Source organism: Fistularia commersonii, chromosome 36 (genome assembly GCF_037954325.1).
Source record: "Fistularia commersonii isolate RoL2024-O1a breed Wild chromosome 36, RoL_Fcom_v1.0, whole genome shotgun sequence".
Lineage (NCBI taxonomy): Eukaryota > Metazoa > Chordata > Actinopteri > Syngnathiformes > Fistulariidae > Fistularia > Fistularia commersonii.
The window spans coordinates 6,974,480-6,995,000 of record NC_141319.1 but is presented as its reverse complement, the minus strand read 5'-3'; the positions used below and the strand labels follow the sequence as shown (position 1 = coordinate 6,995,000).

Genomic DNA, 20,521 nt, shown 5'->3' with positions numbered 1-20,521 from the left:
AGTTCCTGTGTCAGCCGCCGCTCATCACCCAGCACACCCACAGAATGCTGGTCCTGGAGGGTCAGACCGCAAGCCTACGTTGCGAAGCTACCGGAGACCCCTCGCCGACCATCCACTGGATCGCCCCCGACGACCAGCTGCTCGGCAACTCGTCCCGCACGGCCGTTTACGGCAACGGCACCCTCAGCATCGCCATCGCCACCTCCCAAGACTACGGTACCTTCACCTGCATCGCCGCCAACGTGGCCGGGGAGTCCACGGCGCCCGTGGAGGTCTCCGTCGTCCAGCTCCCGCACCTCAGCAACGGCACCGGCCAGCCGGTTCAGCCCAAATCCCGTCTCTCCGACATCACGGGCGCCACCAGGACCGGCAAGGGGGCGCCGAAGGGAACGCCGGACAAGGCCGTCGCCGTGTCCGACGTCACCGCCGTGTCGGCGGTGGTGAAGTGGACGGTCGGCAAGTCCGCGCCGAAGGTGAAGATGTACCAGCTGCAGTACAACTGCTCCGACGACGAGGTTCTCATCTACAGGTAGAGTGTCCGCCGGTCGTCGTGGCCAAAACCTGCTGGAATAGAGAAGCAGAAGCTGGAGGGAAAATGCTAAACCGCTAAACCGCTGCTTGGGATCAGACGTCTTCTGGTCGAGTCGTCGGGTCCTTTTCAATGTCACGGCAAAAAAGCACAACATCCATCCACCTATCTATCTATTGATCGATCTATCTATTGATCGATCGATAACGTATCTATCTATCTATCTATCTATCTATCTATTGATCAATCGATAACGTATCTATCTATCTATCTATCTATCTATCTATCTATCTATCTATCTATTGATTGATCAATAACGTATCTATCTATCTATCTATCTATCTATCTATCTATCTATCCATCTATCTATCTATCTATTGATCGATCAATAACGTATCTATCTATCTATCTATCTATCTATCTATCTATCTATCTATTGATCGATCAATAACGTATCTATCTATCTATCTATCTATCTATTGATTGATCTATAATCTATCTATCTATCTATGTATTGATCGATGAATAACATATCTATCTATCTATCTATGTATCTATCTATCTATTGATCGATCAATAACGTATCTATCTATCTATCTATTGATTGATCTATAATCTATCTATCTATCTATGTATTGATCGATCAATAACGTATCTATCTATCTATCTATCTATCTATCATCCATCTGTATATCGTTCTGTTTATCTGCATTTCCATCCATCCATAAAACTTGACGTTACCATGGTGATGCAGTCGAACTGCAAATTTCATTAAAACCTCCATCTGCGTTGTTTTTCCATAAGGGGACTGTTTTGTAGTGTGTGTGTGTGTGTGTGTGTGTGTGTGTGTGTGTGTGTGTGTGTGTGTGTGTGTGTGTGTGTGAAACCAGAATATAGAATGTAGTTTTTTCATGTTTTGTGGATTTTCTACTCAGATCTGATCTGATTTCTCCTCTAGATTTGAATCTTTTTTTGTCTGGATTTGGATCTTTTTGGTTTGTTCAGATTTAATATTTTGTTTTTGTTTTTTTTTTATTTTTCTGGATTCAGATTTTCCATCCAGATTCAGGATATTCCCTCTGGATCTGGATCCAGATCTTCTTTCTGCATTTCAATGTTATTTCTGGATTCAGATCTTTTTTCTTTTTTTTTTTCTGAATATAGATTTCAGGATATAGGATTCGGAATCTTCTGTCCAGATTCAAGTTTGGGTTTTTTTTTTTCTGGATTCAGTTCTTCCATTGTGATCCAGAATCTTCCCTCTGGATCTGAATCGTTTTTGTGGATTCGTATGTTCTTTTTTTTGTAATTTAGACGTTCTTTCTTGGTTCCGATTTTTTTTTTTCTGGAGTTAGATCTTACATCTAGATTCAGAATCGTCCCTCTGGATTTGAATCCCCTTTCTGGATCCAGATCTTCTTTCTGCATTCAGATGTTATTTCTGGATTCAGATCTCTTTTTTTTTCTGAATATGGATTTCGGGAGTTTTTCGGGATTTTCGGGATTCGGAATCTTCTTTCTAAATTCAGTTTTTTTTGTTATGTTTTTTTTCTGGATTCAGTTCTTCCATTCAGATTCAGAATCTTGCCTCTGGATCCGAATCCTTCTTGTGAATTCGTATGTTCTTTTTTTGTTATTTAGATGTTCTTTCTTGGTTCAGATTATTTTTCTGGATTCAGATCTTACATCCAGATTCAGAGCCTTCTTTCTGGATTCAGATCTTACATCCAGATTCAGAGCCTTCTTTCTGGATTCAGATCTCCTTTCTGGATTCGGGTCTTGTAGGTTCCCCGGTTCCATCCTCTCGTCACCTCACAGTTCAGTGTACGGTTTAAAGGATCCGGTCTAGCCTCGAAACCTAGCCATGTCCAGGTGCTGTCAGGTTCCACCTGCGGCTCTAGAACCTTGCTTCAAGAACTGCTGAGAAAAGCGCTACATAGATCAGTATCAGGGCTCATTGCGAGTCGACCTGGGCGCCCTGAATACTGTTACTGCTACTCATACTTTCCAGTGACCTCCTACACACATCCTGGTAGTAAAGTCCTTCCAAACTCCAGTTGGATCCAGAATCCGGACGTTCAAATCGGAACAAGGTTGCAGAATCCATATTAGCTGGCCGCTAAAACCCGACCTGAATTTTTCCGGTATGCTCGCATGGAGGTAAAAATCGGGGTCGTTCCCAGAATTTTTATCGCACCTGCAAAGTCGCCCCCCTGCTTGCGAGCATACCGGAACCGCTCCGATTGGGCCGCCGTCGGGTCGATCCGGAGATCTAACCGTATTACACGGGGGTTTGTATCCCGGCGCCGCCGCCCGACAGGACAAAACAATCCAATTACTCGTTCCCGAGTGAATCGGTTTCCCCCTCGCGGAAAGGAAACACCGCCGGTCGCCGCCTGCAGGCAGCCGCCTTCCCTTCGGCGCCGTATTTCCTTTCATTACCGGGCGCTGATAATAACACGGCAATAAACTTTCTCGCTCCACGGCAAACAGGATTGATTCCATCCGGTTAATGCGTTTGCGTCCGAGGAACGTGAAAGGAGTGGCCGGCGGCGCCTCTTATAAACATGCAAATGAGTTGCCGCAGCGCAGAAGAAGAATAAGAAGAAGAAGAAGAAGGAAGGGATGCGTCGCACGTGCCTCCATATTTTTATCCGCCGCCAGGAGGAGAGGCTCAGGTGGCGAAACAGTGAAACGAATTAAAATGCTCCAACACTTTCAATCAATTCTTAAAGCCCCTCGTGGAACGACATCAGCTTGTGATGATGGATTCCCCCGAGGGGGGGGGCAGCTAACGCGCCACCGCCGCCGTCCAATCTGCTCGCCGCCATGTCTTTTTTTTTTTTTTTTATGAGCGGTGAACTTCCAACATCTCGCTGCTGTAGTGCCTTAGCCGAATATGAAGCGGTTAAATTGGAGTGGTGTTCCTGAAGTAGCTGGTGAGGTTAGTTAGCCTCGCGAGATGCTAATGCTTTCAGGATTAGCTCCTGGAGTGTGGCGTTCCAATCGGGAGTGTGAGACCGCCGCTAACGAGAGCTCGCCGTCGTTTTCGGACGCTTTATCCAGACGGACGTCTTCTGCTGCTGATCTGGGTCGGGGTCTCGGGAGGCGGAAGCTCTCGGTTCAGCTCTTCTGTTATTTTTCTTTGTTACCACAAACGCTTACGTACAATTTGTGTGGATTTTTTTTTTTAATGGTTAGCATTAGCATTAGCGTTAGCATTTAGGATCACCAGAATAGTTACTTTTTTCCTCACCCTAACCCCTGAGAGTTTGGGTGAGGGTTTTTTTTAATAGCTAGCGTTAGCATTAGCAGAGAATGAGAATGAGAACAACTTGATTTATCCCGAAGGAAATTGTTGTGCCAGTTTCAAACAAAAACATAACAGTAATAGCTAATAGTAGGAAGGAGGAAGAATAAGAAATACAATGAAATATGAATTGTCTTAACTGTTAACTGTCAACTGCAAAGATTAGATCACCAGACCAGTTATTTTTTCCCCTTACCCTAAATACTTACTTTTTGCATTGTTTTAATGGTTAGCATTAGCATTAGCAGAGAAGATCTCCAGACCAGCTATTTTTTCCCTTCTCTAACCACTTAGAGTTTGTGCAATTTTTTTGTAATGGTTAGCATTCACATTAGCATTAGCATTAGCATTAGCATTAGCGGAGAACAGCACCAGACTAGTTTTTTCTTTCCTTACCCTAACCACTTACTTTGTGCATTTTTTTATAATGGTTAGCATTATTAAAATTATTGGCAGAGGATCACCAGACCAGGTTTTCTTTTTTCCTTACCTTAACCACTAAGGGTTTGAGAATTTTTTGTAATGATTAGCAATCACATTAGCCTTAGCATTAGCAGAGAGGATCACCAGACCAGTTATTCTTTTTCTTTACCCTAACAACTTAGAGTTTGGGCAAGTTTCATTTTTTAATGGTTAGCATTAGCATTAGCAGAGAAGATCGCCAGATTGGTTATTTTTTCCTTACCCTAACCACTAAGAGTTTGTGCATTTTTTGTAATGTTTAGCATTCACATTAGCATTAGCATTAGCAGAGAAGATCACCCGACCAGTAATTTTTTTCCCTTACCCAAACCGCTCACTTTTTGCATTGTTTTAATGGTTAGCATGAGCAGCCGTGCGTTTCAATTAAAATTGCTGTTTCCCCCGATGTAGCGTCGCTAAGCTAGCCAAGCTTGTGATCGTCCTCACTGAGTGAAGAGATTCATAGAGAGGACGTGCGACACTGAAGCTCCGGATCCTGTAGCTCGCTAATATCAATTAGCTAACGTTCTTTTCTGTGCCATCTTTCTGGTTTAATCTCTATTTTTTGCTTTTTCTCTCTGGCACTGATTTTCCCCTGGAAGAGTTTCCTCCTTTGGATCCACTCAGAGCCCCAGTTCCTTGGTTCCCTTTCTCTCGGTTTGGCGGTTCATTTGCTGAAGAATCATAGATAATCTCCGGCAGAAACGGGAAAACTGTCGCTCGGCCAGAGTTCCTTTCCGGAGTGATTTCTCTGAAATGTATCCGGAGTGTAATTTTCCTCGTGGTGGAATCACGAAGATGTGCTCTTCTTCTTCTCCTCCTCCTGATTTCCAGTGATTTAAAGCGCGTCGTTAAGGAACACGATAATTACAGAAATCAAGGGAGTAGCGATGCAGGCTGTGGAACTCAGAAGAGAAGGTGAATATTTAGTTTTCAGCCAATTAGGAACTTGGATGATTGAGCTGTGTGTGTGTGTGTGTGTGTGTGTGTGTGTGTGTGTGTGTGTGTGTGTGTGTGTGTGTGTGTGTGTGTGTGTGTGTGCGCGCGCGCACGTCTCAAACCAGAATTTGGAATGTAGTTTTTTACGTGCTGTGGATTTTTTTTTTTTTTTTTTCGAGATTCAGATCTTCCATCTGGATTCAGAATCTTCGTTCTTGATCCAGAGCTTTTTTTTGTGGCTTAAAATCCTTTTCAGATTTGGATCTTCTTTCTGGATCCAGATGTTTCCTTCTTTGTTCAGATCTTCCTTCTTTCTGGATTCAGGTCATTTTTCAATACATTCAGATCTTCTATCTAGATTCAGAATCATCTTTTTGGATTTATTTTCCGATCGTCCTCCTGAATTTAAGTCTTCTGTCTGGATTTCATTTTCTTCCTTCTGGATTCAGATGTTCTTGGTTTGATCAGAATTTTTTTTTTCTGGATTCACATCTTCTATCCTTATTCGGAATCGTCCCTTTGGATTTGAATCTTCTTTCTGGATTCAGGTTATTTTTTCAACAGATTTAGATCTTCTATCCAGAATCAGAATCTTCTTTTTTGGATTTTTTTGGATCTTCCTTTTGTGTTAAAGTCTTCTGTCTGTATTTTAGATCTTCCTTCTGGATTCAAATGTTCTTAGTTTGTTCACATTTTTTTTTTCTGGATTCCCAATATTCTATCCATATTCAGAATCTTCCCTCTGGATTTGAATCTTTCGGGATTCAGATCTTCTTTCTGCATTTCGATGTTATTTCTGGATTCAGGTCTTTTTTTTTTCATCAGAATTCAAATGTAATGTCTAGATTCTGGTCAATTTTCTTTTTCTTTTTTTTTCCTATTCTGGATTCGGATTTTCCTTCCAGATTCAGAATCTTCCCTCTGGATTTAAATCCTCTTTCGGGATTTGGATCCTCTTTCTGCATTTAGATCTCCTTTCTGGATTCGGGTCCTATAGGTGACCCGGTTTGATGCTGTCATCCAGTGTACGGTCTGAAGGATCCAGTCCAGCCTTGAATCCAGGTGCGGCTCTAGAACCTCTCTTGAAGAACCCCAGCCGACCACAGGAGGGTCCCTGCTTTGCAAAACATGTCTTTTCAACCTCGTGCTCAAACAAAAGGGTTTGTAGTCGTTGCGAATGTTCCACTCCTGCTTTGTCCTCCGACAACCCGTTTGTTTGTCTCCGTCGTCTCGGAGCAGAATAATGGAACAAATGATGATAACCAGGCGATTTTCCGGCGCCTCCTCTGAAAGACGCCGCAATCAGCCGCTCGCAACAAAACGGCGAGAGCGCCGGAAGTTCACCGAGCGTCGACGCCTCCGCCGATCTCCAAGTCATCGGGTCTGAAATTGAGGGAAATGTTTACCCGCGATCCTGCCTCCGCCTCCGAGAGCTCAGGCGGCGCGTGGCGAGGAGCGGCTCTTAATGACCTCGTTTTCTTTACGCCGCAATCAAGGATTCCGCCGCCGAGTTCACGACCAAAAAAATTAGCCGTAACCTTAAATTGGAGTCTTTTCCGAGCGGCGTCCTGCGGAACCGTCCCGCCGTCTTTCTCCTCCAAGAAGCAAAAAAAGAAAAAAAAAACAGACCCAGAACGACCTCCATGCTAATGCTAAGTAGCGGCTAAGTGAGCTAACTGACAAAAATTAGCGTGAAATTCATGCAAGTATCCAAATCCCTTGTCTTGGGGTACAACACTAGTTGATAGGCATGGCTAGTTATAGTTAGGTTTCGCCACAGTGCCATTTAACCAACTAACTAACTAGTTCAGACACAAGGTTGACACACAGCAGGACCTCGGCTTACAAATTTATTTCATTCTTTGATTCACAAACCAAAATCTCGGCGGACCGAATCAATATTTCCATTTGAAGTCTGTGTGAACCCCACTGATCCGTTCTCCAGCTCCAAAAACAAGCTGCATTCTTTGAAACCTTTTTTTGGGGTTCATTTGGGGCAAAAATATAGAAAGGACTTAAAGATCATCCTTGATTCCTTGACCCTCGCTAACGCTAACACTAAAGCTATCTCCACTTAGCTGTCTGTCATTCATCCAAACTAAGAATAATTTCCTTCATTAACGTAGCCCCCCTTTTAGCCACATCAGCCATCTTAAGCGCATCTTAGTCCTTCCAGATGGTACAGATGGTCGACTTAATCGTGCCGTAGTGCTTGGCAAGATCTGCTTAGCAAGCTAGCTAAGCAAGTCTTAACTTCCTCTTTTGTTGGTGAGGTAGTCAGGAAGCGCCTTGGTGGCGGGGCCTCAGGGGTGGGTGAGATCCACTGAGGGTCTGGATGTTGTTGGGGCAGTGCCACTGGATCGGCAGACCGGGGTGATGATCCCCCCTCTTAGGGATCACACTCCTCAGCCTCTCTGGAAAAGTCCACTCAGGGGTGCTGGATGGAAGGGTACCTTGGACGCAGGAGGAGCAATGTGGTTTTGGTCCTGGTTGTGGAATAGTGGACCGGCTCTACATCCGCAGGTTCCTTGAGGGCGCATGGGCGTTTGCCCAACCAGTCCACATGGTTAGTGGACCTGGAGAGGGGATTCAACCATGTCCCGTGGGGAGTCCTGTTGGGGGTTGCTCCGGGAGTACAGGGTACCGAACCCTGAAATATGGCCTGTTCAGTCTTTGTATGCTCGGTGCAAGAGCACGGTCCGCATTGTTGGTTGTAAGTCAGGTTCGTTTCCAGTGAGGGTTGTACTCCACCAGGGCCTTTTTGCAGACAGTGTGGTCTCATGGCTTCATCTCCTTCATCTCTTATTCTGGTTTGCAGAATATGAAGGGGTCAGGATGAGGATCGGCACCTCCAAATCAGAGGCCGTGGTTCTGAGCCGTAACTGGGTGGAGTGTCCGCCTCGGGTCATGGAGGAGGTCCAGAGTAGAGAAGTTCAGCTATCTCAGGGTCTTGTTTACAAGGGAGGGGAGGGTGGAATAGGAGATGGACATCAGCAGGGATGCGGACTCTCTGAGACAAAAGGCAAATCTCTCAGATCTCCGGTGGTTCTGGGTTCCTCCCCTCACCAATGGTCACCAGTTGTGATCAAAAGAACAAGGTCCAAGCGGCTGAATGATCTGCTCTCCCTTGGAGAAAGGGTGAGGAGGCCATCCCAGAGAGGCTCAGAGTAGAGTCGCCGCTCCTCCACGTGGAGAGGAGTCCGATGAGGAGGCTTCCTATACAGGACGCCTCCCTGGTGAGGTGCTCCAGGCATGCCCAACAACCATGAGGAGGCCCAAGGGTAGACCCAGGACACGCTGGAGGGACTATGTCTCCAGGCCGGCGTGCCCCAGAACAACTGGACCAGGTGGCCTGAGAGAGGGAAGTCTGCTGTAGACTCAAAAAGAAATTCACGCTAACCCGTAATTTGGTTGTCACATGTTAAAGGGTCATCTTAGCAGCCTGAGGTGCATCAATCAATGAAGGAATCTGAGGAAGGTGTGAAGATGGTCACTGCAGTGATAAAACAGCGGGTATCAAATACCCAGATACAGATGATCAGGAGGTACGTGGCTAACGCTAATGTGGCTACCACACATACGGCTAATGCTAATGTGGCTAACGTACGACACAGATCATAGCTCATCTGCTAAATCAAAAGCGTCAGCGCCGAAATCTCAGTGGGGGAAGGCGGGCTAAAACTGCACCTGGCGCCTCAACAAGCATACCGCCAACCGGCGGGCGCAGTGCCGAAAAGAACGACGACTTGAGAAGACGAATACGAAAGCGGAACATGAGAGAACGACAGCTGCCGGGATTTGAGGGAACGTAAATGCGTCGGCCCGCTCGACTTTCCGTGTGTGTGTGTGTGTGTGTGTGTGTGTGTGTGTGCGTTGAGGCGCCGCAAGAAGAAGGAGTTGTCAGCTATTTCCTCTTCAATCACCGCGGTTGCAGGACAATGTTATCGCTGCTCCACTTTCCATGACTGGCATATTGTTAGCTGGAGGAAGGAACGGGCCTGAGGGTCTGGAGAACTTCACAACAGAACACACTCTAACAATGTGCCGCTGTCAATCTGCTGGGTTTATATTTATACATCTGACAGAAGTCATACCTGGAACCTCTTCTGTTCTGAGGTGCTCCAAAGTTTTAGCGAGAAGCAGTTTTTCGCCGTCGGAAGAAGGGAGGGGTGAGAGAACATCCAAGGGTTGGAGGTGGAGGAGGTGGAGGAGGTGGAGGAGATGGAGGAGATGTTCAGGAGAACAGGTGACTGCACTTCGTTGGTATTTATTTTTATTTTAAAAAAAATGCAGTCGTATGACGACCAATTAAAAGCCCTGGAAGGAGGGAAAGTGTCAAACAGACCGCTGGAGATGCACACACACACACACACACACACACACACACACACACACATATAATCAAACCAGGTGGCCGTAGAGGAGTTGAGGGAGGGAACTCTTCTTCTTCTTCTTCTTCTTCTACAATTACTACTATTGACGGTGACTTTATTACTAGTATTACTACCAGTGCATCTGCTGCTCCTTTTACTACTAAGACTAGTACCATTACTGTTGTGTCTGCTGCCAAAACTACCACTACTACTACTTCCACCACCACCACTACTACTACTACTACTACTACTACTGATCTGCTACTGCAGCTACTGCTATTGCTATTTAGGAGTACTTATACTACTACTTAACCATCACCACTACTACTACTGATCTGCTACTGCAACTACTGCTATTGCAATTTATGAGTACTACTACTACTACCACTACTACTGATCTACTACTGTAACTACTGCTATTGCAATTTGCAAGTACTACTACTTCTACCACTACTACTACTACTACTGATCTGCTACTGAAACTACTGCTATTGCAATTTATGAGTACTACTACTACTACTACTGCTTCCATCACCACTACTACTACTACTGACCTGCTTCTGGAATTAATGTTTTTGCTATTTACAAGTACTACTACTAGTATTACTACTAGCGCCTCTGCCGCTCCTTTTACTTCTGCGACTACTACCGTTACTGTTGTGTCTGCTGCCAAAACTACCACTACTACTACTTCTGCTACCACCACTTCTTTTGCTACTACCACAACTAGTACTGATCTTCTGCTGCACCACTTCTATTACTACTTAGTAGTACTACCAGTACTACTCCCAGTACTACAACAGTAAGCAGTTCCTTTGACTGTTTCTTGCCCATCTGATTGACAGGCAGCGGTCCGGCTTAAGCCCCGCCTCCTGGCCTGCCTTGAGCTCTGATTGGTTGATTTTCTTTTCTAAAACGAAACGGGCGCCGTAAAGTCCGCTGGGACGTTCTGGGCGGGAGCGCGGCGAATTAGAGGCGGATTAGGACGGCGCTCGTCTCCGGCGTCGGGAAACAAACGAGGCGGGCCGTGACTTCAATTTGGGCTGGAAATTAGATTCCGGTCGCCATCTTTATCTGTGTTTACAAAAGGGAAGTTTGCCTCTGACTTTGCGAAGCTGCGTCCGCCGGGAGCGGATCCTTACTCTGTGAAAGTACCGCCATTCACCCTCTCATTCACACGTAACTCAGGGACGTTCATCCTGTCATTCACGCGTCACGTAGAGGCATGCAGACATTCACCCTCTCATTCACACGTCATTCACTCATTCACATGCAATCATTCACTCGCTCATTCATACATCATGTAGACGTTCATCCTGTCATTCATGCTACATATAGAAACACGGCCATTCACTCTCTCATTCACACGTCATGTAGGGACATTCATCCATTCGCAAGTCAATCATTCATTCACTCATTCATGCATCATGTGTCCATTCATCCATTCATTCATGCGTCATATACAGTAATTCAGTCATTCATTCATGCATCATGTAGAGACACTCATCCAGTCATTCACGTGTCATGTAGAGATATTCGTCCATTCACCCTTTCATTCACAAGACAGTCATTCATTCACGCATCATGTGTACATTCATCCATTCACCCACTCATTCACGCGTCATGTAGAGACATTCGTCTATTCACCCCTTCACTTACAAGTCAATCATTCACTCACTGACTTATTCATGTGTCACGTGTACACTCATCCATTCATTCAGTCAGTCACGCGTCACATACAGTCATTCACTCACTCATTCACGCATCATGTAGACATTCATCCAGTCATTCACGTGGCATGTAGAGATATTCGTCCATTCACCCTTTCATTCACAACTCAATCATTCACTCACTCATTCACTCTCATCCATTCAGCCTTTCATTCACAAGACAGTCATTCACTCGCGCATCATGTGTACATTCATCCATTCACTCACTCATTCACGCGTAATGTAGAGACATTCGTCCGTTCACCCTTTCATTCACAAGTCAATCATTCACTCATTCATTCACGTATCATTTGTACATTCATCCGGTCATTCGCGCGTCATGTAGAGACGTTCTTCCATTCGCAAGTCAATCATTCATTCACTCATTCATGCATCATGTGTACATTCATCCATTCATTCACCTGTCGTATACAGTCATTCAGTCACTCATTCACACGTCATGTAGAGACATTCATCCGTTCACCCTTTCATTCACAAGTCAATCATTCATTCACGCCTCATGTAGAGACATTCATCCAGTCATTCATGCTACATGTTGACACAACCATTCAGCCTTTCATTCACACTTGATATGGAGACATACAGATATTCACTCATTCACAAGTAATATAGAGACACAACCATTCACCCTGTCATTCACCATCATGTAGACATTCGTCCTGTCATCCATGCTATATGTAAACATCTTATCTTAGTCACAAATGAGATACAGACACAGCCAATCACTCCTTCACATGTCATGTCGACATTCATCCTGTCATTCATGCTACATATAGAGATGCTACATATGCTAAGCTCATGCTATCAACAACTAAAATATACATGTAACAATTCATTTGCTCGTTTAAACAACCGTTCCCCCGTCATGGTGTTATTTCCCGGTAGTTTTCTCAATGGCGTCGCACCGCTGGTGGTTATTTTGTTTTATTTTGAGATGATTCTTCAGCACGTCGTCCTGCCGCCTTTTTACTTTTCATTCTTTTATTTTGAAAATCCGACACAACCTGTCAGGCAGTCGTCTCCCGTATCCTTTATCTTCTCTTTTTAATGAGCCTGTACATGTGTGTGTTGGTGGTGGGGGCGACACACACACACACACACACACACATGTCCGTTGATGTTCACCGCTAACACACTCATCCATTCCTAGTGTTAGGGGTGTGTTTCATCACGGAGCAGGAAATAGCCGGGGCCGCGACGGACGCCGAAATGCCACGGCCCATTAGGACCGTCGGGGGAGGAGGTGTGTGTGTGTGTGTGTGTGTGTGTGTGTGTGTGTGTGTGTGTGTGTGTGTGTGTCGGGGGGGCAGGGATGGGGGGGGCATTGCTTATATAAGCATAATAAAAAAAATCCCCGGCGCAGCTTCGGCTGAGTTTCAACTGAATCAATGGGACAAAAGAGCATTCGGTGCGACCTTGACTGGGTTTGTCCTGCTGGGAGGAAGAAGAGGAGGAAGAAGAAGAGGAGGAAGAAGAAGAGGAGGAGGAGGAAAAAGAAGAAGAAGAAGAAGAAGAGGAAGAAGAGGAGGAAGAGAAGGAAGAAGAGGAGGAGGAAGAAGAAGAGGAGGAGGAGGAAGAGGAAGAAGAGGAGGAAGATGAAGAGGAGGAAGAGGAGGAAGAAGAAGAGGAGGAGGAGGAGGAAGAAGAGGAGGAAGAGGAGGAGGAGGAGGAGGAAAAAGAAGAAGAAGAAGAAGAAGAGGAAGAAGAGGAGGAAGAGAAGGAAGAAGAGGAGGAGGAAGAAGAAGAGGAAGAAGAAGAGGAAGAAGAAGAGGGTGATGAAGCTGCTCCATCAAAGCGAAGCATGATTCTCACTGAAATAAAAAGATGAGTCTGCAGGAGGCGGAGCTTAAACCTCCTTCCTGTGTGATTTTCTATCTGCCCGACCAATGGCGAGCCCCGCCTGCGCTCGAAGCGGCCAATTAGAAACCAGCGAACCCACCTGGATGCAAACGAAGCCGGAATTAATTAGAACGGTTGCCGAGGAACGGTTGCCGAGGGGAGGGGCGGCGGCGGCGGACTGTGGCACCTTCTTCTTCTTCTTCTTCTTCTTCTTCTTCTTCTTCTTCTTCTTCTTCTTCTTCTTCTGAGAAGCCGGATCTGCAGCGACTCTTGTGAAATTGTTGTGAAAAATTTGGCTCACCGGCACCACCTGCAGGTCTGGTCGTGGAGCTTCTGGATCCTGGAAGACCTGCGAGGAGGCATGGACACCTTCAGGTACCCTGATATTCACCCACCTTGCCAGAGAACAGCCTGTCACAGTCAGGGCCCGAGGTACCTTTGCGAAGAGAAGAAGATGCCAACGCCGCCGCCGCCGCCATCTCCAGGACCCAAGTGACTCCTGGATCCATCTGCAGAAGGTCTTCAGATCAGCTCAGAAGAACAGATTATTCCACGCCTGGCGTGGTCCCCGAAGCTCCAGGATCCCCCACTCTTGACGTGAACCGGTCCCCAAAGCGCGACCCCCCGTTGGAACGGCGCCGTGACGAACGCGCTTTGCTAGCAAAACCGTTTCACCGCGAATTTGTTTTTCTGCCACGGAGCCCCTCGGTTTAACCCCCACCAACACCCCCAAGACAGCAAGACAGATGGCTCCTCCAGATAAAGCTAATTACCGTTAGCGTTTTTGTTGGAAGCCAAGTCGTGGCTGCGGAGAGGAGCTCCTTTGGAATGCAAACAGTGCAGATGGGGGTTGGGGGGGGTTGAGATGGGGGGGTGCTGGCTCAGATTTAATGAAAAACCACACAGCGAGTCTTGGATTACCTACCGCAGCCGGGTATCTGCACTGTGCTTCCCCCCCTCCCCTTCTAGGTACGCGCCCTTCCTGGAAATTCTGCTCTGAAGTGAAAGCGGTATGCTTCTAACGTTCCTCTCCCCTCCCCCTCCAGGATGATCCCGGCCTCCAGCAAGGCTTTCTTGGTGACCAACCTGGTGTCGGGGACCCGCTACGACCTGTGCGTCCTGGCCGCCTGGGACGACTCGGCCACCACGCTCACCGCCACCAACGTGGTCGGCTGCACGCACTTCTTCACCCAGGACGACTACCCCCAGTGCCAGTCGCTGCCCAGCCAGCTTCTGGGCGGAACCATGATCCTGGTGGTCGGGGGCGTCATCGTGGCCACGCTGCTCGTCTTCATCGTCATCCTCATGGTGCGCTACAAGGCCGCCGACGCCGAACCCCCGGCGGGGAAGCTGACCAGCGTCAGCGACACGCACTCTCAGACCAACGGCGGGCGCCTCGGCCAGAACGGCCTCCTGGTCCAGCCGCCGGCGGAGCCCAAGGTGAAGGCCAAGGTCACGCTGCAGGACGAGGTGGTGGAGTTCAAGTGCGGCTCGCTCCAGAGCAGCCTCACCTCCTCTTCGTCCTCGTCGGGCTCGGTGGCCGGACGCTCCTACAGCCCCAACACCACGCTGGCTAGCATCTGGCGCTCGGCGCATTCGGTGCCCCGCTCCAACCTGGACCACCTCCTGGGCGCGTTCACCTCGCTGGAGCTAAGGGGGGTGCCGGGCCGGGACCCGGGTCCCTCGGGCGCCGGCGCCAAGGGGTCGTCTTCGGCGCAGAAGCCCCGCACGGACAGGGAACCCCTGCTGGGCCGGACGCTGGACTCCAGCCTCAACCGGCTCCTCATGCTGCCTCTGGACTCCCGGCTGAGGCGGAGCCAGTCCTTCGACATCGGGGACGTGTCGGGCGGCGGCGCCGTCCAGGCGCGGAGCAAGCCGAGGCGCATCAGCAGCATCTGGACTAAGAGGAGCATGTCGGTGAACGGTATGCTGCTGCAGTGCGAGGAGGAGGCGGAGCTCGGGGGGAGCAAGGGGACGATTGACAGCGCAGACTGGGTGATGGAGAGTACTGTCTAGCCAAAATAAAGAAAAGGGGGCGGCGGGTCCAGGGGCGGGGACGCTTCAGGAGGAGTCCGGTATCTTTAGAAGCGCTTCGCTTTCCCCCGTCTCAGGTCTGAGCGATCGACAGCGGATCTAAAAAGAAAAGGTCGCGCCCCAGAACTAGCGACCGCTATCCGAGCTTTCTAGCCACCGGGGAGTTCCTGTCGGAACATCTGGAGAAGAAGCGGGAGGTCCACTAGGGGATCCACATCCTGAAAGTGTGACCTTCAAGTCGGGGTTTAAGAGTCTCCACCCTCCACGCCATTTCACAGCGCTTTGAAGGAACCAGCGGTCGGATCTTCTGCCTCCCGGCGAGAAGGACGTCTCCAGACGGGAGGGGCAGGAGTTGTATGTCCACGTATGAGGCCCTGTGATTGGTCCAGGCTGAACCCCGCCTCCTGTCCAATGACAGTCCAGACCCCGACGGCAGGAGAAAACGAGTCGGCAAAGCAAGCGGCGTTCCTCTATCGGGAGGTCTGATTGGGCGCCGAGGTTCTCCTTCCTGGACCCGATCCGGAACCTTCTCCTCGGGTTCGAAAAACAAAAAAAAACCCTGAATCCTCCCGGCAGGTGGACTCACCGCGGAGGACGGGCGGCATGGAAATTATTATTTTTTGTTTGTTTGTTTTTATACATCTCAATGTTGCTGGTCAAACGCAAAGATCCACCGCCGGCCTTCAGTCCTCCGACCACAAGGGGGCGCCACCTGGAAGCCCCACGTAAATATTGTAATATTCACCTCCTTCCAGACTGAACGCTGACGCGGCTCCGCAAGACTTAAAAGATTTGACAGCGTTGTATGTGAATACGTTTTACTTTCCATATATATGTGTATATATATATACACATATATATATAAAACATATATATATGTATATATATGTATATATATATATATATTTGAGGGGTCACAAAGTACTTCTGTATGCTATATGAAACGTCACGTGACTGCGTAGAGTATTTAAAAGAAAAAAAACCTCCATCTGTACAGCCAGAGGTGTTTTTTTTTTTTTTGGAAAAAGAGAAAAATAATAATAAGAAAAAGCCAAAAATTGGCAAATCGGACGTTTTATATTTCATTGAATTTGTTTTTAAATTTTATTTTTATACATTCGGCAAACATTCTGTTTTTCACCTTTTTTTTTTTTTTTTTTTTTTTGTATCTTGACCTCGCTTTTATTGGGGCGGCCATCAAAGGTCAGAGGTCAAAGTGTTTAAGACCTGGAATAATCACAAATAAAATTATATATCATCTAATTATAATTATGATAATAACAATAATAACGTTATTGTTATAATATATTGTATTATTATATTATTGATGGTATTATTATTTAATATTAATAATATTCTTATCAATAATAATAATAATTATCATAACATTGATAATAATAATAAATTAATCCCAGCATTAATATGATAATTAATCAGCTCCGCTCATTTCGTTAATCGTTCTTATTGATTAGCCCCCGAGCGTCACTCGCTGCAGGATCTGATGATGTCAGAGGGGTTGTCATGGTTACCAGAGACCAGTTTCTGTTTATCTTTTTTTCTTTTTTTTTAAACCTACCTGGAAAGCAGAAGTACTGCACCTCACAGGCAGTATTTACTGTATAAATGCAGTTGTTTTTTTTTTAAACAAAAAAATATCAAGCAGTAAAAAAAATGAAATAAAAAAATAGATAAATAAAAATAAAATAAAAAATGGCGGCCTCCCCCCCCCCCAAACCTGCCCAGGATCCAGATCTCGGTCCAGGGACGAAGACGCCACGTCCGAGGAAGAGGAGCGTCTTTGCAGTCCGGACAAAATGTCTTTTGCTTCCGTCAAGTTGCATGATGTCGACGAGACGACCTCTGACCCCTGACCCCTGACCCCTGACCCCCCGCGGTTGTTTCCACAGCAACCATTACAATAATCCTGACTTGACTGCGCCCGCAGACGTTCTCTGTATATGGGATTTCTTTTTTCTACGCCGTTTTTCCGGGTGCAACGTCTTGCGGGGGGGGGGGGGGGGGTTGCCACGGCGACGCTCACGTCCGAGCCCCGAACTGTACAAAAACATGTTTGTGTGTTTGGATTTGTTGTTTTTTTGCTACTCAAGATAAAATTGGAAAAAAAAAAAAAACACAGACGTGGGTGTGGAGTGTATCTATGTGTGTGTGTGTGTGTGTGTGTGTGTGTGTGTTGTTTTCCTTTTTTAATTCGTGACATTTATACAGTTTTCCAAAATGCCGATTTAAATGGTGCTGAAATGCCACTGAAGTCGGAGGAAATTGTCAAAAAAAATATCTTTATTAATGCGTGAGAGTCAGAATTGCTGGTTGAGGTTGGTCGCAGGACGGAGGAGGACCAAGACCAGCATCTCCCAGGGTTCGGGACGTCCAGGTCTGAGGAGGTCCGATCGCCATGGCGACCGGGACGCAAGCATGGCTGTGGATGGAATCACTTCCTGTTTAAACAAGTTTGACCTGTTTTTGTTTCCTTCACTTGGAAATTCCACAAACTTCACTCTGACTTCACTCAGAAGTTACTCTGCCTTTATTCAAAAGTTACTTTTACTTTACCCAGAAGTTACTTTCATTTTACGCTTACGTTACTCAGAAGTTACTCTGACTTTACTCAGAAGTTACTCTTACGTTACTCGAAAGTTACTTCTACTTTACTCAGAAGATACTCTGCCTTTATTCAAAAGTTACTCTGTCTTTACTCAGAAGTTACTTTTACGTTATTCGGAAGTTACTCTGCCTTTATTCAAAAGTTACTCTGACTTTACTCAGAAGTTACTTTCATTTTACGCTTACGTTACTCAGAAGTTACTCTGACTTTACTCAGAAGTTACTCTTACGTTACTCGAAAGTTACTTCTACTTTACTCAGAAGATACTCTGCCTTTATTCAAAAGTTACTCTGTCTTTACTCAGAAGTTACTTTTACGTTATTCGGAAGTTACTCTGCCTTTATTCAAAAGTTACTCTGACTTTACTCAGAAGTTACTTTCATTTTACCCTTATGTTACTCAGAAGTTACTTTTACTTTACTCATAAGTTACTGTGCCTTTACTCAGAAGTTACTCTTATGTTACTTGGAAGTGACTTTGACTTTACTCAGAAGTTACTTGAACCTACTTGGAAGTTATATGAAGATTACTCAGAAGTAGCTGACTTTACTCAAAAGGTACTTATTTTGACTTTACCTTTCTTAAATCCATTTAAATTGAATTCACTGCGGTTATATTTATTATAAATGAAATGAATGTCCTCCTTCAACTTTTACTTTTCAGGTGAAAGTTTAAGATGAAAAAAAAAAAAAATGATAATAATAATAATGTAACAAAATTAAATTGAGGTTGATTTAACTGACTTTAATTCATTAATTGGTGGAGACGTTTTTCAGAGTCCTGTGACAGAAAATGTAAAAACTGCAAAGGAAAATTGGATGAAAAATAATATTAAAAAAAAAAAAAGTTTAAAATCAATACGAAACTGTTTTGCCATTTGCATATTTATATATTTTCAAATTGCAATCAAAATGAAATTTACACATTCTGACTTGCCCTTTCGTAGATTTAAAATAATCACATAAACTTTTCTTTGATGAGCAATAGTTACAGATTTAAAAACTGAAGTCAGTTCTGATGTTCACAAAGTAAAATGAAATTTTATTTAAGACTTAATTCGGTTGAATAAGAATGTTTTTAAGTGGCATTAATTAATTAATTTTAATTTGAAATTTTAAATAAAACATAAATGAATCAAATAAAGTGTTATTTAACTGGCACCTTTGTATTTTTTTATTTGGTTTAGTGTAAATTATACAGAATTTATGTATATAAATATTTATTCAGTACAACATTGTCATTTATATAAAAGATAAAATAGGTATAATATAATTACTATATTATTAATTACTTCATTTATTAAAACAGACATATTTGAAAAGAATTACTACGAGTGAACAAATATGAAACTACTATTATCATTTTAAAATCGTCATTATTATATTTGTATGATTATTCGAATGTGTATATATTAATTTCCATGTCAAATTCAGGAGTAAAATAAAAATCGGCCTTATATAAATTGTAAAGTAATTGAATAGATTATCGATTAAGTTATTGATTATGCTCTTAAAATTTTATTGTATATTTTAATGTGTATAACTTATTTTCCTGATTTTATGTCATGGTATAGAGTAATGAAATAAAAGTAAAAAAACTACAACTAATTTAATTAGATCATTTAAAAAAATAAATTACAAAATAGTTGAAACAGATAATAAATAATAATTGATTTTTTTCCATATTTTGTGCAAAATATCATATAATAGTTTTTCAAATAATAAAATCAAAAACAAATATGATTTTTCTGGTTCATACCTTTTTTTTCAACACTTCTTCCCGGGTGTTTTAAATCAAATAAAAACAGAATACATGATTCATCACGTTTAATTTAATTTAATATTGATAACTTCCTCAAATCTAAATCCAGCTTTTATTTTCTTTTATATGACGAAATATTAAATCGTATCGATAGCGATCAGTCTCCGTTCTGCAGACGGGCCGCTGCTGCCATCCGCTGGTCATCCAGGACCAGGACCAGGACCAGGACCAGGACCAGAACCAGGACCAGCTTTGTTGACCAGGTCTGTTCACACATGCAAGACTGTAAATTATAAATAATATAAAATACAAAGTGCGGGGGGGGGGGGATAAATGAATCCTTTATTTGATTAAAACATGAAGAGAAATACATAAAAGATTTTTGTACTTAATATTACTTATTATTTCTTATTATTGCAATAATACGTTCATATTATATAATAGTATTTACAATAAATATTCATTTATTTATTAACAGATAGGATATGAAAAAGGTGGAAGTCTAGGTTTAAAATATGTTTTCGATATCTGAAAAATTGCAAATGATACAAAATAAATCAATTAAATTTATCAGATTCAGATTTACAACCATATTTCTTTATTTTATTTAGGATATGGAAAAATTTAGAAATCTAGATTTACAAAATGATTTCGATTTAAAAACAAAATGCAAATGAAGTTAAAAAAAAATCGATTGTTTTATTAGACTCAGGTTTATTACCGTATTTCTGAATTTAATTAAAATATAGACAATGTCAAAATGTAGATTAAAAATGTTATTTATATCTGAAAAAATGAAAATTAAACAAAAAGAAATTCTGTTTATTCAATGAGACTCAGATTTATTGTTATCTTTCTTTACTTTTTCAAGATATGATGTGGATATCTAGATTTTTTTTTCGAAACCTGAAAAATTGCAAA

The 20,521-nt window shown here is 44.1% G+C and overlaps 1 protein-coding gene across 1 annotated transcript in view; it reads left to right on the top strand.

Annotated features, from left to right (window-relative positions):
- Positions 1 to 17,084, top strand: part of lrfn2b (leucine rich repeat and fibronectin type III domain containing 2b) — a 103,620-nt gene extending 86,536 nt beyond the window's left edge. The window contains exons 4-5 of the mRNA XM_086143451.1: positions 1 to 529; positions 14,229 to 17,084. The exon at positions 1 to 529 is cut by the window's left edge and continues 868 nt beyond it. Of these exons, the coding sequence (XP_085999577.1) occupies positions 1 to 529; positions 14,229 to 15,198 (1,499 nt within the window). The 3' untranslated portion in view covers positions 15,199 to 17,084. The remainder of the gene's footprint in view (positions 530 to 14,228) is intronic.
- The last annotated feature ends 3,437 nt before the right edge of the window (positions 17,085 to 20,521 follow it).